Raw genomic sequence first — 15,386 nt, forward strand, 5'->3', positions numbered from 1 at the left:
TTAGACGCTTGGGATCGAGGCAAGGACCACTCATGCTGCAGCGTAACCTAACGGTGGGCGACTCGTTGCAGGACACGAGAGAGCACTCGCTCTTCGGCGTTCTCGAAGCCGGTGGGACGGCGAAGAACGTGACTTGCTCGCTAGGGTGCAGTTGGGTCGGCGTGCATACAGCGGCCGAAGCTTTTGCTCGCACGACGCATGGCTATTTCCGGCCGAGATTACTACCTGCTGGGAGAGCCCCGTCTGTATAGGTCGCCTAAGATTGGAAGCATGACCCAAGAGTCCACGATCAACCTAAGGGGCAGTGGGGCAGCCAATGGAGCCAGGACGGGCATTGGCGGCAAGCCGTTTCCATGCGTCGGTGCAGGAAGTGAGGTGTCGCTTCGCGTCGACGTGGCCGCCGATGAGACGTTCACATGTTTGCAGAGATCCGCCCGGGTGACGGGCCGTGGTGCAGATGGGCTCGGACGAACTGCATGACATGCAAGTGCGGGTCGGGTTGACGGCAACAGCCTGGCGGTAAAATGAGTGTGGGCGTAGCAGTCAAGCCGCCAGAACAATCTCGTAGACATGACTATCGGGCCGGGCGTGGATGACTATCATCGTTCATACGTGTCGCTCCAATACCGATGCTCTCGCCGCTGGCCAGGCCGAAAGTTGCGCTGTGAACATTCACCGACACGTGACGTCACAAATGACTTCGAAGCCCGACGGGAGGAAACGCCGACCGACAGCGATGAATGGCGTGACGCGTATCTCGCTGTCTCACTTGAGGCATCTCCATGCGTTGGACGCCGCAAAGCCGTAAAATGACCTCCACTACGGCTTGAATGCAGGTCGGGCGCTTCGAACATGCCACGCTCTACCCTTCTGGCTGCGCTGGCCGCCGGCTTTCTCCTTCTACTCTCGACAATCCACCTGGTGCTGACCCTCGAGACGAACGGCATTCACAATGGTGACAATCAGCGCCCAATTGCCTCTATGTGGAGAGGATTGTATGGCGAAGAGCCATCGAGAGCTTCCACGCGTCAAAGGAATGGCGACAAATATCTAGTAGGAGTTGGGAAAGCAGACATCACCGGCCCTGTGGTTGAAATAAACTTCATGGGTTACGCAGACCCGGCGCAGCAAGGGACTGGTGTAAGGCAGCGGCTATACTCCCGTGCTTTCATTGTGGGGGATATGGACAAGCCTACTGATCGGGTCGTGTACCTTGTTCTTGATACCCAATCTGGTGACACTGCTGTCAGACACGGAATCCTACAGGCACTTGTCGATCTAGGAGACGAGTATGCAGTATACGGTCAGCAGAATGTGGCTGTGACCGGAACGCATTCCCACAGCGGACCAGGCGCGTGGCTGAACTATCTGCTGCCTCAAATCACGAGCAAGGGTTTCAACAAACCTTCGTATCAAGCCATCGTTGATGGTGCTGTAGCTTCAATCAAACAAGCACACGATAGCCTTGCACCAGGGTATCTCGATATGGGTAGCATCGACGTGATGGACGCAAACATCAATCGCAGCCCATATGCATATCTTGCCAATCCCGAAGCGGAGCGGAAGAAGTATGATCACGACGTCGACAAGACATTGTCATTACTACGCCTCTCCCACGACACCAAGGATGGAGCCAAAGATATAGGCGTGTTCACGTGGTTCCCTGTCCATGGCACGAGCATGTATGGAAACAACACGCTCGTTACTGGTGACAACAAGGGCGTTGCTGCATACCTCTTCGAACAGTCTGTGAAAGACCCGAATTTCGTTGCCGGGTTCAGTCAGGCCAACGTAGGAGATACTTCACCGAATGTCCTCGGAGCTTACTGTGAATACGGCGATCATGCCGGTGAGATGTGCGACTTCAAGACAAGCCTGTGTGGTAACAAGACACAGCCCTGTCATGGACGTGGTCCGTTCTGGGGAAGAAAGGACGGTGGCACAGCCTCCAATTACGAGATTGGACGACGCCAGTATCAGGCTGCACGTGAGCTCTTCGGCAACAGTTCTGCCTTCACGCCTGTGCGTGGCAAGGCTGTCAAGCCATTCCATCAATTCGTCGACTTCAGCAATCTGAACATAACGCTTCCGAATGGAACGGTGGTCAGAACGTGTCCTGCCGCAATGGGTTACTCTTTCGCTGCGGGTACCACTGACGGGCCGGGTGCTTTCGATTTCAAACAAGCACAACCGGGCGATCCGCATGCAAACCCTCTCTGGAGTGCAATTGGTAATAGGGTACACACTCCAAATGAGACCCAAAAAGAGTGCCAGGCGCCTAAGCCTATCCTCCTTGATGTCGGCGAGTCCGACAGCCCTTACGCTTGGAGTCCAAATATTGTAGATATCCAGCTTCTACGCATCGGCCAATTATTCATAATTGTCTCGCCAGGCGAAGCAACAACAATGTCCGGTCGCCGCTGGAGGGAAGCTGTCCGCCGAGAAGCGGCCAGTTCCTTCTCCGACATCAAGACCGACCCGATTGTTGTCCTTGGTGGTCCCGCAAACACATACGCCCACTACATCGCCACACCCGAAGAATACAGCATCCAGCGCTACGAAGGTGCCTCAACCCTCTACGGCCCACACACTCTAGACGCGTACATCAACCAAACCCTCACCTTCCTCCCCCAGCTCGACGCCTCGACTTCCATCCCACCTGCCTCCGAACGTGGCCCTCTCCCGCCAATCAACACCAACAACAGCCTCAGCTTCATCACACCCGTAGTCGTCGACACCGCACCTCTCCTCAAGAAGTTCGGCGACGTCTCCCTCGACGTCAAACCCCGCTACGCCAGCGGCCAGACCATCGTTGCTAAGTTCGTTGGCGCCAATCCGCGCAACAATTTCCGCCTCGGCGGCACGTTCGCTGCAGTGGAGAAGTTTGATGCTGGTGCTTCTGCGTGGAAGCAAGTTCGTAGCGATGAGGACTGGAGTCTACTATACGAGTGGACGCGCACGAGCACTGTGCTCGGCACGAGCGAGGTCACGATTAGTTGGGAGACGAAGTGGGAGACTGGAGCTTGGAAGGAGGCTTGTGGTGGGGCTCCGGAGGCTCATGGGGAGCTGATGCCGAGAGATGAGGAACTCAGGGGAAGGTATAGGTTGAAGTATTATGGTGATGCGAAAGGGCTGGGAGGGAAGATCACGGCTTTTGAGGGTGTGAGTGGGGAGTTTGAGATTGTTTGAGAGACGTGGGGTTCTACGATTCTGTGTATGGCATTACTGATGATGAGCTAGCTAGTGTACAGAAGAGAAGAAACAATAATGAGAGTGCTCCTGTCGCGAGTTGTCCGTACTTTGTCAGTCAGTCACGAGGGATGAACAAAAACACCATAGGACAACTCGTGGCTCAGCCTCACTTCTTCCTACCCGCGCTCTTCTCGGTCTTCGATCCGGTACTAGCAGGCTTACGCGGACGGACACCGCCAGCTGATTTCGAGGGCGTTTTGCCTTCGCCCAAGTGAACAGCAATTTTAGAACTAGTCCCAGAGTTCTGGCTGTTGCTCGCAAATTTTGATCCTGGAACACTGGTGGCATTTTGTCCGGGATACTCGGGCGCTTTGCCAAAATCCATGAGCCTCATCTTGTTTTCGGGAGGAACTTGATCCCAATAAATGCCGTTGCTCGGCGAGGGTACAGTCTGTGCCCACCTTGACGCCATCAGACCCTGCCACGTTTGCGTGGGAAGTGGTTCAGCACCTCTGGTGGTGTTTTCTGGGTGCTTTTGGGTTGGGACATCCTTGGTGGATAGCTCCTTCTGGGTTGAGACTTGGTGATCCGAGGTTTGACCATGGGCGTTGTTCACTCTGGTTTTCTGGACGTGCTTGCGGGACTGCGTGATGTGAAATTCTGGATGCTCGCCTGCAGGAACGAAGACTTTGCGAGGAGCGGGAGCCTGTTCGGCCTCTCTGTTTGCTGGTAATGGAGATGTGGCTGAGGCTGGATTGTGGGCGCCGCCAGACACAGAAGTGGTCTTGTCAAAGCCAAGGGATAAGTAGGCGGTGGCTGGGCCGAGATCAATGAGGTCGCTCGTTGCAGAGGACTGGCGGGTCTTGGCCGCAGTTTCTGCTTCAGGCTGCAGCACTTCGGTCGAAGTGATTTGGTCTTGCTCGTCCTCTGAAGCTCGAATGCTTTGCTTTGAGTCGTAATCCAGTCCGTTCCCATCTTTGTCGGCATCAGACTGAGATGACGCGGCTAGCAATTCCTTCCTGACGAAGCGATCCTCCTTCTCGCTCTCAAACTCACTTTCATATCCACTGCTCTCACTATCCTGACTCCCTCTCCTCTTCAACCAATGCCCAGGCTTAACAGCCTCTCCCACCGTCGGAATCTTACTCTTTCCCAGCCGGACCCTCATTCTCTCTTGATACCAGCGTGGCACACCACCCCCGAACCCAATTTTCGCCAGAGTAGCCTTGTCCGGCATCTCGTGCTTGTACCGGCAACCTTGTTGCTCGAAATCGCATTCGCCGTGGCGGATCCAGTAAGTGCAGTAGACCTTATCGTCGCTGGGAGGAGTGCTGGGAGTGCTGGAATTGTTTTTGAAGGAGCGAGATGAAGCGTCAGGGCTTGAGCCGACGATATCGTCGATTTTGGCCTGAGTCTGTGTCTCGAAGTTGTTCTGGCTACGCCAATTCGTTGCGATCGTGGATGGAGGCAGCTTGCGGGTGGGAAGAGATGTCGACTTGGACATGGTGTCATGCTCGGACGCAGTACGTCGGTGACTCGATTGGCTCGCATCCGCGTGGCGGTTTGCGTTGCTCATGTCGGCTAGATGAAAGAAGCGGCCGGTGAAAGGCTGCGTTCCCACCAGGGTCATCCCACTCGCGCTCTCGATGTTGATCACACGCTGTACGCCGTCCAGGCGGATGTTGAAAGGCAGTTCGTCGGCCGGAATGAGTGGCACGAAAGTTCCATTGCTGCGAGAGATGAAGTAGCGTAGCTGAGGCGGTTGAGAAAACGGAATTTTGGACGAGGTTACGGCCGGGTTGGCCGATGACGAGGTGTCGTCGCCCGTAGCCATGCCGTCGGTGTAGGGGTATGATATAAAGTGTGATGGCGGAGAAATTAGGTGGTTGTTGTGGCTGGGATGTTGAGAGAACTTCTTCCATGGGCAATAAATACTCATTCTCTGGCGACCACAACCTTAAGGCAAACATCCGCTGCTTGTAGCATGTTAACGAGATGCTTTTCTGAGACCAAGCGAGACCAAACATCTATGCGGATCTCAAAGGCGGCGTCAAGTGGAGCAAACGACTAGGCCATAGTATTTGCGCACGCATGAAAGGAAATGTCTTTATGCAGGTAGATGATTATCTCATATGCACCCCGACCTTTGTCTACAGTCGGGTATTCGCATGTTCATGCATTGTCAACCCCCGTCGACAGACATCATGATGCAGTCAGCCGTGACACTCTCATGTGTGCGATTCGGCAGCCAGCGTACACGTTGCGTCCGTTTGAGCTGCATCTTCATCAAGAAATGAGTCTCCCCTTTGGGTGGTGGACGAATCGAACGTAGTTCCTTAGGTCGTTTCCAGATGCTTGACGAGTCGTGGTTTCTTTGAATTCCTGTAAATCGCCACTTTATAGTACAGTGTCTCTAACTCTTAGGCTCCTGCGTCTTGTCTGTGTCATTCTTCTGAGAACCCAGACTGAAAGTAGAGTGTCTCTGTAGAGCAGCATTCGACGACTCCGCAGACCTCTCCCATCGCGCATCTAGCCACAAGTTCACGTGCTCAAGAATATTGCCGCCCTGAAAAGCAAAAAAGATCGCAATGCCCAACACACCGATCGTAACGCAGACTGCGACCAGCCAGAATAGAGACTGCGTCGCATCCATGTCGCGGATGTCTCTGGTGTTCATGCCGAAGAAAGACGTGACGAAGTTGAGGGGCAGGAAGATGATCGTGACGACTGTGAAGACGAGAATGGCTTTACCGTGGTCTTCGAGACGGATGTTGACGAGTTGGATGGTTCGAGAGACGAGCGTGTTTGCGTTGTCGCGTAGGTCTTCGAGGTCGGTCAGCTCGCGCTGCAGATTGTCTTGCAGTTTCGCGATGGGGTCGTTGAAACTGGATGCTGTGAGGTGGCGGTATGTGGATGTCGGGTCAAGAGGCGTGCTTTTTTTGTGGTCAACCGAAGGTTTCCTGCCCGTGTCATTTGTGCTGGATGGTTTGGAAGAAAAGACGCGGTCGATTCGAGAATGATTGTCACCCATGAATTCTTGCAGCTGATTCACCAAATCGAGCTGTTGCTTCGTGATTTGGATGACGATGTTGAGCTCTTCTTGACAGGCCAAGAGATCCATGACAAGTTTCGTGCTAGCCGAGCGATGCAGCCGGTATTGCAAGTGCCCAAGATGCCCAGCATATCTATCTGTCAAGCACAAAGACAGATCCTGCCAGAAGCTCCGGTGCATCATGCCCACAGCACCCGCCAGACATGTCACAATGTGCGTCATAGCGGAATAATCGTTGGTACCATGTTGTTGTGCGCGGTAGAACACGTTCCTGACATCCCGAAAAGCGACGTCGCTGATGCGTGAGGGTAGCTGCTGAGGAGGCCACCGTGACTTCCATGTTTGATTTGACGAAAATGTGACAATGTGCTTAGCATCGATGGCCAGTATCCAAACCTCGTCCACATTGAGTGCCGACGGATAATGACCGTACCACTGCCGGATCTTCAAGTCGATTTCTCGGTCGGTAGTCCAAGGCTTGTGTTTTGTAAATACTTGCGATCGCTCCCTCTCTCTGGTATCCTCCAGGCGGAAGTAGTGAGCGAGGATGGATCGCAACGGATGGCGCGATGATTTGGAAGAATGATAACCTTCCTTGCGATCTACCTGAAAGCGCAGAGGTGGTATCTTGCCATTTATCGACCAGTCTAGCCAGGGAGTACAGACTAACATTGGGTATGAAGGCGCATCACCTTGCTGAGTTCGAGACACGAGAGGTGCTGCGAAAGGTACAAAGTATTTGCCATGTTTCGAGAAGCGTTGATTTTGTTGCACGTTGACATGCAAAAGCTCCAAGCAATCGGAGACCGCATCGGTGTCTTTGGTCAAGGCGTAGAGAAAGCCATACAGGTAGTCGGGATACTTAGAGGAGCAATGGATCCAACGGCAATGTGTTCCACCCTGCGAGCCTTGAGAATTTTCCTTTGCCTCGTCCAAGCGAAAGTGCCGGATCCAACCAAATTCGTCCTCGAGTCGTCTGAATCTGCGTTCCTCTATGGGATTTGCCGCCGCATCAGTAGCCCGTGCAATTCCAGCAGCCTTTGTTGTCGCAGCATCATCCGGCACAAGCGAAGAGGGCGGTCTCTCGCTTACCTCGAGCATAGGCCCGCGGTTGGCTCGGAGAGACTCCAGTCCAACATCGTAGACTAAGACGCGCGCCGGTGTTAGAGGCTTTGCACGCCAACTAGGGTCTGCATCGTAATCGTAGGGGAGACGCTCCGCGTCAGCAGGTGTCGCCCGCCAATCCACTGGCATTCTGCCAAAACATTGCGGTAATTAGAAGGAACAAACATTTGTTGTCAAAACAAGGGATGAAGTATTCTACCAGGATCGAATTCAGCTCACAGATTGCAGGACGATCATGGCGTTGCATGTGGCGTCGAGCCGCCAGCTGAATCCTCCACCATCTTCATCCAATCCAATGTCTGCAGATGTGCGCTTGCTCACACTCGATAAGCTTGGCGAGCTTTTTCAACTAAGCGAGCGGTACTGATGATAGATTTCACTATTTTGACTCCTGAAGCCGGATACGAGCCGTCAGACCCAGTGTAAGGATTCTGAAAAAGCGGGCCGCGCCATCATGTCAGCCATTGCCTGTCCCATGGCTTGCTCGAAAGACGGCAGAACAGGCAGCAATATGGATCCTAGAGGTTGAGGCTTGATCCCGATAAAGTATTATTACAAGCAAGACGCCTGGGCCAGATAAATAACCAGCATCTCTATTGAATCTCTCACCACGACAACATCCTTCTCACCTCACGTCGCCTCATCCACCTTGAACCATCTTCACATTAGCAGCCCCGGCCCTCTCCTTCCACCAATACACAAACAATGTCCTCTTCCCCCTCCTCAACAGAAGCGAAACAAACCGTCCTCGAAACCTACAACGCCCTCGCCCCCTGGTACCTGACCTGGATCACCTCACAATCCACCCACCCCAAGACCGACCCCCGCACAACCTACACCACCCTCCTCCTCTCCTCCCTCCCCACCACCTCCCCCAAAGCCCCTCAGCTCCCCCAAATCCTCGACCTCGGCTCCGGCCCCGGCATCCCCACCGCCGCCCACCTCCTCCGCGCCGGCGCCCACGTCCTCCTGAACGACCTCTCGCCCACCCAGCTCTCCCTCGCCGCCTCCTCTCTGCCCCCTCACCTCCTCGCAAACACAACCTTTCTCCCCGGCGACGCAGCGGCCCTCGCCGTCCCGCCAAACAGCTTGTCCGGCGCCGTCTCCTTCTTCGCGCTCTTCCACCTCCCGCGCGCCGAGCAAGCGGCGCTGCTGAGGAAAGTGCACGGCTGGCTGCGCCCGGGGGCCGTGTTTGTGTTTAACCTGGGTACGGTGGAGGGCGAGGAGGTGTGGGGGGAAATGATGGGGAGGGGGATGTTTTGGAGTGGTTGGGGGGTTGAGGGGAATCGGGGGATGGTGGTTGGGGCGGGGTTTGAGGTGTTGAGGGAGGAGGTTTTGACGAGTGAGGTTGATGAGGGGGTGAAGTTTTGGTGGTGTGCTGCGAGGAAGGCGGTGGGGCAGGGGGATCGGAAGAGGGAGGGGTGATGATTGGGAGGAGAGGGGATGATGACATTGCGGAATTGGATGATTCTTCTGGCAGGAATGAAGTAGAATAAATTCCGTCTATCGTTTCATTCGTTTGCCCGGAAAAAGAATAGCAGTAAATCAAGCAATCTATACATCGACCGAATATGACAATACGGCGCCCTTGGACGCCCGCCGAAGCAACAACGCCCGCTAACGCCCCAAGATGGCGTCGACTCGCTTTTCGACTTGCTCGGTCGCACCGTGACGGAAGCCGGGAGGGGAAATCACAAGTAAGCCCTACTTCCTCCTGCCCTCCTCCCGGAGCTCCCTCTCGCGCGCGAGCTGCTCTTCGCTCAGGCAGCCGATCCTGTTGAGAATGTCCTTGTGCTCCCCCAAGTTCAGACCAGATGAGATTCCGCCTTTGCCCTTGCGCTTGCTGCTGGTTTTAGAAGAGCTGGAAGGCCGCGAGGAAGCGTACTTCAAGTCTTCGGCGGTGGCAGGGACTTCGATGAATTTGCGCTCGGAGCCCGCGGTAGCTTGAGGTTCGGCGCGGAGTTTGTAGGGCACGCCGTTGTTGTTGTGTTTGGGGGCGTGGACGGTGACTTCGTCGTCAGCCTCGATCTCGTCGTCTTCTTCGTCGCAGCCTTCGTCGTCAGAGCGCGAGTCGTCGGCGGGGTGGCCTTGGAGCACTTTGGCGACGACGCGGCAGATCATGAAAAACCATGCGAGGGTGATGAGTTGCAGTCCTCCCAGGAGTCCGAGGAAGATGCTGCGGATCTCGGAGTTGAAAGCGACCGTTTTGGCGCCTGGGTTCAGTAAAGGCTGGAGCAGGTTGTCCATGACGCCCACTCCTCCATCTTCGCTTAAGCGTGATGAGTCGAGTGTGCTGTAAGTACCGTAATGCATTGTGTCCTTGGAGACGTGCGCATAGATGCTCCAGCAAATCGAGAGGTAGCCGAAGTGTCGAGCGGCGAGCCAGACAACGACGAAGAGACCGAAGGCAATATCGCAGGCCGTCTGCAGGCCCATGTAACGCAACATTTTGGCAGCCTGGGAAGTTTCATTAGCTGGGACGTCGCCAAAAACACGACACGGTGGAACCGTACCGGGAAGATAAGATCAACAGCATCCATGAGCACGAGCACTGCATTACCAGCGCGCATCTGCCTGTAGCCGTAGGAGAAGAACAGCAAGCTGACCGTGACAATGTGGTGTGTGAACATTTGCCAGTGGTCTTTGCGGCGCTCTTCGATATGAATGACAAAAAGTTGCTGCACCCAAAATGCGGTCTGAGAAAGGTAGTAGAGCTTGAGCGAAGTACCAAGCACCAGGCGTGGGTAGTCGCGCCAGAGGGAGATCAAGAGGTCGTTAAGCTGGCCACTCAGGGTGGTTGCGCTCGATTGGGGAGTGTCTTGGATGAAGACCACAAGACCCCACGTCCAGTAGACGGCGTAGTAGAGCAAAAGGTATGCTTGCTCCGCAAATCTGCCGCATAGTTAGCACTGAGTGAGCCGTGGCATTCGTACAATGGCTTATACGTACCGAACTTTTGTCTTCTTTTGCCTGATTCCCATGAATCCAGCCAGAGGCAGGAGCACGTAGTCCATCCACGCCGCGCGCATGCCCGTGAACAATATCACGCAACCGAGCACCAGATACATGTCCGCCGGGCCGATCAGGAACTCGCCAGGAGCGCCTGTCGGGTACTGCAGCGTAAAGAATGCGCCAACGCGCTCTCTCAAGCTCGGGAAGAGCACGTATGTCAAAGCTACCAGAAGAATCATGTTGAGAGAGATCCCAAGCTGGTGATTCACCATCGCCTTGCGCAGCATGCCGCCGATGCTCTCCTGTTCCGCCGGTTGCGCCTTCTGCTTCAAGAATCCCGCGGGGCTTGCGCAGATCGCTACGTCCTCGACACCCTTGCCAGCTCTTGTATTTCGCGACCCTCTGTTGTCTTTGCTGTAGCGAGGAAGGGGGCTGCTGTCGGAGAGCGATCCGTTGCTGGGTTTTTCGGAGAGCTGGAAGCCCGCGCGGAGGCCAGGCACATCATGCAGGCCGGAGCCTGCTTGTGCCTGTTCCATGGTCGGTGTAGAGTGTTTGAAGGGCTTGTCCTGACCTGATAGGAATGGGTGAGCCCGCGAATGCGCGACGTGTTTGGTCGGCCGGAGTTCTGGCGAAGCTAGTCGTCGGCCCAAGTCGTCAAGTGAACGTGGCCCGCCGTGTTCACCGCTCTATGCGATCGGTTGTGTTGAGATGCTGAGGCTTCGTCTCGCGTCAAGCAGGACGTATGGGTGAGGTCGCAGTCAGTAGAATGGCATGCGGAAAAGGCGAGTGCGCAACAGCAGCGAGCGACGCGCAAACAGCGAGCGAGGGGTCGTTCGACGTCGGCTCGACTAATGTGATTTCTCCCAATGGCGATGAAGCCAGCAAGCCGGACATGGGGGGGCCAAGGCACTAGCGGGGACCCTGCGTTTCAGCACTCGCGGCTGCCGCCAGCGGTCGTGGGCCCTGCCGCGAGAGTGTTTGAGCCTGAGGCTTGTTTCATCGCAACCGACTATCCGCCTAGGTATCCAACCTCACTCCCTCAAACCTTGCGCGCCGCATTGTCGGCAGTCGGCCGCGGTCACATGCTACGGCTTCCGAGACCTCACTTACACACCGCGCAGACCCCGCGACGATCATGTGACGCCGGCGCATTAGTCCTGCGCCAATGTGGCACACCAACAGCCGAAGCGTAGCCCTCGTGCCTTCCCGTGCGAGCGTAGGCAAGTCAAACAGCCCCATGCCATCCTTCACCTCGCCAAAGACCTGCACGCACCTCCCTCAGCTCATGACAGCCCTGCCGAGGTGCACACAAGGTACCTAGATGGCGCCCCGTGATCATACGTCTCTCCACTCTTCCCATCCCACGCTCCTCAGGTAGGTCGGCCAAAATCACTCCTTCTAGACCTGCCAGCCTTGCGCCATTGCAATACAGCTGCACTTTTTGCATTGACACATACAACATCTGGCGAACCCTCTCCCGCCCTCTGCTTGCTCGTCGGCCCCAGCGGGTTGGAAGTTGAGTGAAACCTGCCAGCCGGCTGAGCACACATTCGTCATCCTCCCACTTCCTGCAGCTACCCGCCTCTTGCGCTCCCGCAAGCCGCGGTTTGTGTTTGGCAGCTGCGAGGCCCGATCTGCGACCTAAGTACATCTCCTACAGCCTGACTTTGTGCTCAACCACTTCGCAAGGCTGGAGTCCTACCATCGCGCCATTCCCTCGATTCGACTATAACAGACGGCAATCGGTAAGGCGCACCACACTGGAACAACTACACGCAGCAATGGACGAGACTTCACGTCGGGAGCCTGCGGATCGCGCGCAATCTCCGCCTCTGGCGGACATAGCATCCGGCTTAGGCATTGACATCACATCTGCAAACCGCGAGTCCCAAGATGCTGGACTGGGTCACACGCCGTTGCGAACTGTATCTTCTATCGAGGACACAGCAGGAGATTGGACACCGGACGCCTCGCAACCTTTCGTGTCGCCGAGTTCACTCGACGGTCTTTCTGGATCCACGCAGTACGGATTCTCTCCTGCCAGTACGTTCAGCCCGCACACGAAGTACTATTCGAAACAATCGCCCTCAATCGCATCTCCATCAACACATGCTCCACGCGTCGAATCACAGGCTAGCCTTTTGTCGAAGCATCACAGCGCTTCTCTGAATTCCGCTTATGGCGAGTTCGTCGCTCAGCACAAATGTCCGAGCATGCGAAGCATCAAGGGTCCTCGCAAGACGTGGATGTCGATACTCACAATCTGCCTGTCCGTATACTCGACGGCTGTGTCTGGCTTGTTCTTCTTCATAGCTGTGGTAGGTCCAAGCTATCCGGGTATACGCACCAATGGAAGGATAACAGCATCCTCGGCGGCCTTCCTCACCACCATCCTCGCAAAAACTGTCGAGTTGTCATTTGTCACAATCATCATCGCTCTCCTTGGCCAAGAACTATCAAGAAAAGCATCGAGCATTCACCGCCGCTCGGGCGTCACACTGGCTCAGCTGAGCATGAGAAACTGGATCACACAGCCTGGTACCATGATCTCTCGATGGGAAAGCGTACGCTATGCTGGGCTGACCACATTGGGCGTCGTTTCGATCGTCGCCGCAGTCCTTGCCATGCTGTATACATCTGCTGCTACTGCATTGGTGCAGCCTCGGTTAAAGTTTGGAGACTGGAAAGTGAACCCAATGCAAGGCAATGTTCGGGCATCATTCGCGAACAAATACCACATTGGCGAAAAGTGTCCCAGCCCTCTATCAAAAGCGATGGACAGTGGTGCCCGCGAAGAGACCTGCGTCTCGATTGAGCATGCTGCGATGGGATACCACAACTATTACTCTTACCTTGAGCTATGGTCGAAGGCCAGCAAAAATTCGTTAGCTTTTGGAGAAAGGCCCAATGGCACTGCCGTCTTGAACAACGACACGACGGTTACTGCCCCGTGGGTCGGCAATAGACTTGGCCCAAGAGCAGCCTTCGAGCAAGTATACAACGAGACTGAAACTGTGATCGTCAACAATGTGAGCCTCGCCTTTCCACACACCGGAGTTGCTTCCGCAGCGAAGGACAAAATCAACAACATCATGCAACCTGAAGATCTGGATGGAATGGGTGTCTACCTTGTCAACGCCTCCGTTCCATCCCCCGTGATTCACGTCCGCTGCGCGACCGTGTCTGAGAAAATGTTGGATCCTTTGGTGTCTTCACGTTGGAATGAGATCAATGAGACTGTCAATGGAACATCATGGCCAGATCAACTTCGCTACACGGACAACCACTCCTACCCATTTCTTGGTGGCACCGAACTGGACGATGTCTTCGAATGGGGCGAGAAATATGGCCCTGCGTCCTGGCCACCTGTGTTCCCGAATATGCCAGATGAGTACAATACTGTCACCAACCAGACCAGCACATACGGACGTACATCGATATACGTGCTCGGCAAAGGGCCTTACGACAAGTCTGACAAGAATCCAGACCTGAACAACTTCCTCTGCCAAATGCAGGTCAGCCAGACGCCTTACTGCTACACCACCTACCAAGCCAGCGCCCAAGGCGCCACACTAGAAGCCGTCTGCGGCGACGAAGACAACTGGCACGAGATGCAATACATCGCTAGCGTCCCCGACTCCCTCACCCACAACGAAACCCGCTCCAAAGACTGGCCCAGCGTCGCCGGCCAATGGGCCCTCGCCCTCGCCCTCAACGACGGCTCGTTCGGCGGCAAATCCTCCAATGCCCGCCTCCTAACCCAACTCCTTCTCCGCGAACCCGAACTCGACCCCGCCAAACCCTCTCTCGCCGAAGCCCTCGCCGTCCTCGCCGGCTGCACTCTGCTCCAATCCACCCTCGACGCCCCCTTCGTCCCCTACTGGGAGTACACCGGCGAGACAATCCTCGAGGACCCCGCGGGCGTCTACGAGCCCTTCAACGCCACCCTGCGCGCGCAGCAATACGCTTCCGGCGGCTCAGAGCCCTACCAGAAGGCCTTTCACGTCGTGCTGCTGGGCGTCTTCGCCCTCAACGTCGTCGCCCTGCTGTATTTCGCCCTGCATAAAACTTGGTACACGGATTTCTCCGAGCCGCCCAATCTCTTCTCGCTGGCCGTTAATTCGCCGCCGAGCGAGGCGTTCGCGGGCTGTTGCGGCACGGGCCCGCAGGGGCGGGACTATCGCGTTGCGTGGACGCTGGAGCAGGACGACGGACATGTTTTTGTGCATAGTGGAGGGAGGAGGGAGGGGGATGGGGGGGTTGTGGGTGCCGGTGTGGGTGGAGGTGGAGGTTGGTTGCAGAGGCGCAAGGCGTGGAGGAGTTTGGGCGCGGGGAGCCCGGTTGCGCAGAGGTTGGGGAAGCTGAGGAGGTGGAGTCGGGAGGTTTGATGTGTGCGTGGAGGTGGGTGCTGGATGGATTGGGGTCTATATCTCTCCTTGATTGTTTGTTCGCGTCTTGCTGTTTCTTGCTTTCGTTTTGATGGTGCTAGATTGGCGGACGACCGAGATTTGACGGCCCACTGCTGTGCTGTGCTGCGCTGCGCTGGTTTGATTTGCGATCTTCGATTACAGAATGCATGCGTTCGAGCCTGAAGAGCGATAATGCCGATAGAGGGATGGTTAAAGACCTTTCGATTGAATCGAATCAAGTTTTGCTACCTTGATATTCGCGTCTACATCTACCTACTCACATGCGGTACCTTGGCTTACATCGTCGTCCCAAACTCAGATGTCGATTGGTTCGGCTGCTGCCGGCGCTAGCTCCGGGCTCAAAAGTTCAAACACCTAACTCGGCCAGCTCGCTCAGCTCGCCCAGCTCGTCAAGCTCGTGCAGCTCAATGAGCTCGTGTGGCTCGACAGCACTCAATTGTCTTCGATGTTTGGGACGACTCGCTGCCACCTTAGATGGGCAACGACGTCTCAGGGCCACAAAAATTCATTGATGCAATCGATCGCGAAACCAAATTTTGTCAGGAAAGGGAAGGGGTTGTGGATCATCGATGTATTCGGGGATAACCAGAGACCTCCTCCCCTAGATCTTGTAAATGAGGTATATGATGGTTCGA

At 55.5% G+C, this 15,386-nt stretch overlaps 6 protein-coding genes across 6 annotated transcripts; 3 read left to right on the forward strand and 3 right to left on the reverse strand.

Moving 5' to 3' along the window:
- Positions 1-852: 852 nt before the first annotated feature.
- WHR41_01369 (uncharacterized protein) lies at positions 853-3,189 on the forward strand (the record flags this gene model as incomplete). The annotated part of the gene is made up of 1 exon (XM_069369975.1): positions 853-3,189. The coding sequence occupies one exon, from the start codon at positions 853-855 to the stop codon at positions 3,187-3,189; it is 2,337 nt and encodes a 778-aa protein (XP_069233329.1).
- Positions 3,190-3,358: 169 nt separating this feature from the next.
- Positions 3,359-5,026, reverse strand: WHR41_01370 (uncharacterized protein; the record flags this gene model as incomplete). The annotated part of the gene is made up of 1 exon (XM_069369976.1): positions 3,359-5,026. The coding sequence occupies one exon, from the start codon at positions 5,024-5,026 to the stop codon at positions 3,359-3,361; it is 1,668 nt and encodes a 555-aa protein (XP_069233062.1).
- Positions 5,027-5,605: 579 nt separating this feature from the next.
- On the reverse strand, positions 5,606-7,498 carry WHR41_01371 (uncharacterized protein; the record flags this gene model as incomplete). Its single annotated transcript, XM_069369977.1, has 1 exon — positions 5,606-7,498. One exon carries the CDS (start codon positions 7,496-7,498, stop codon positions 5,606-5,608), a length of 1,893 nt encoding a protein of 630 aa, XP_069233061.1.
- Positions 7,499-8,074: 576 nt separating this feature from the next.
- On the forward strand, positions 8,075-8,794 carry WHR41_01372 (uncharacterized protein; the record flags this gene model as incomplete). Its single annotated transcript, XM_069369978.1, has 1 exon — positions 8,075-8,794. The coding sequence occupies one exon, from the start codon at positions 8,075-8,077 to the stop codon at positions 8,792-8,794; it is 720 nt and encodes a 239-aa protein (XP_069233060.1).
- Positions 8,795-8,821: 27 nt separating this feature from the next.
- On the reverse strand, positions 8,822-11,152 carry WHR41_01373 (uncharacterized protein). Its single transcript, XM_069369979.1, has 3 exons — positions 10,319-11,152; positions 9,883-10,261; positions 8,822-9,826 (listed from the first exon to the last, which is right to left on the reverse strand). The coding sequence occupies exons 1-3, from the start codon at positions 10,855-10,857 to the stop codon at positions 9,074-9,076; spliced, it is 1,671 nt and encodes a 556-aa protein (XP_069233059.1). The 5' UTR covers positions 10,858-11,152; the 3' UTR covers positions 8,822-9,073.
- Positions 11,153-12,102: 950 nt separating this feature from the next.
- On the forward strand, positions 12,103-14,709 carry WHR41_01374 (uncharacterized protein; the record flags this gene model as incomplete). The annotated part of the gene is made up of 1 exon (XM_069369980.1): positions 12,103-14,709. One exon carries the CDS (start codon positions 12,103-12,105, stop codon positions 14,707-14,709), a length of 2,607 nt encoding a protein of 868 aa, XP_069233058.1.
- Positions 14,710-15,386: the final 677 nt, after the last annotated feature.

Source organism: Cladosporium halotolerans, assembly GCF_011745625.1.
Source record: "Cladosporium halotolerans strain TM138-S3 chromosome Unknown Sca3, whole genome shotgun sequence".
NCBI classification, from domain to species: domain Eukaryota; kingdom Fungi; phylum Ascomycota; class Dothideomycetes; order Cladosporiales; family Cladosporiaceae; genus Cladosporium; species Cladosporium halotolerans.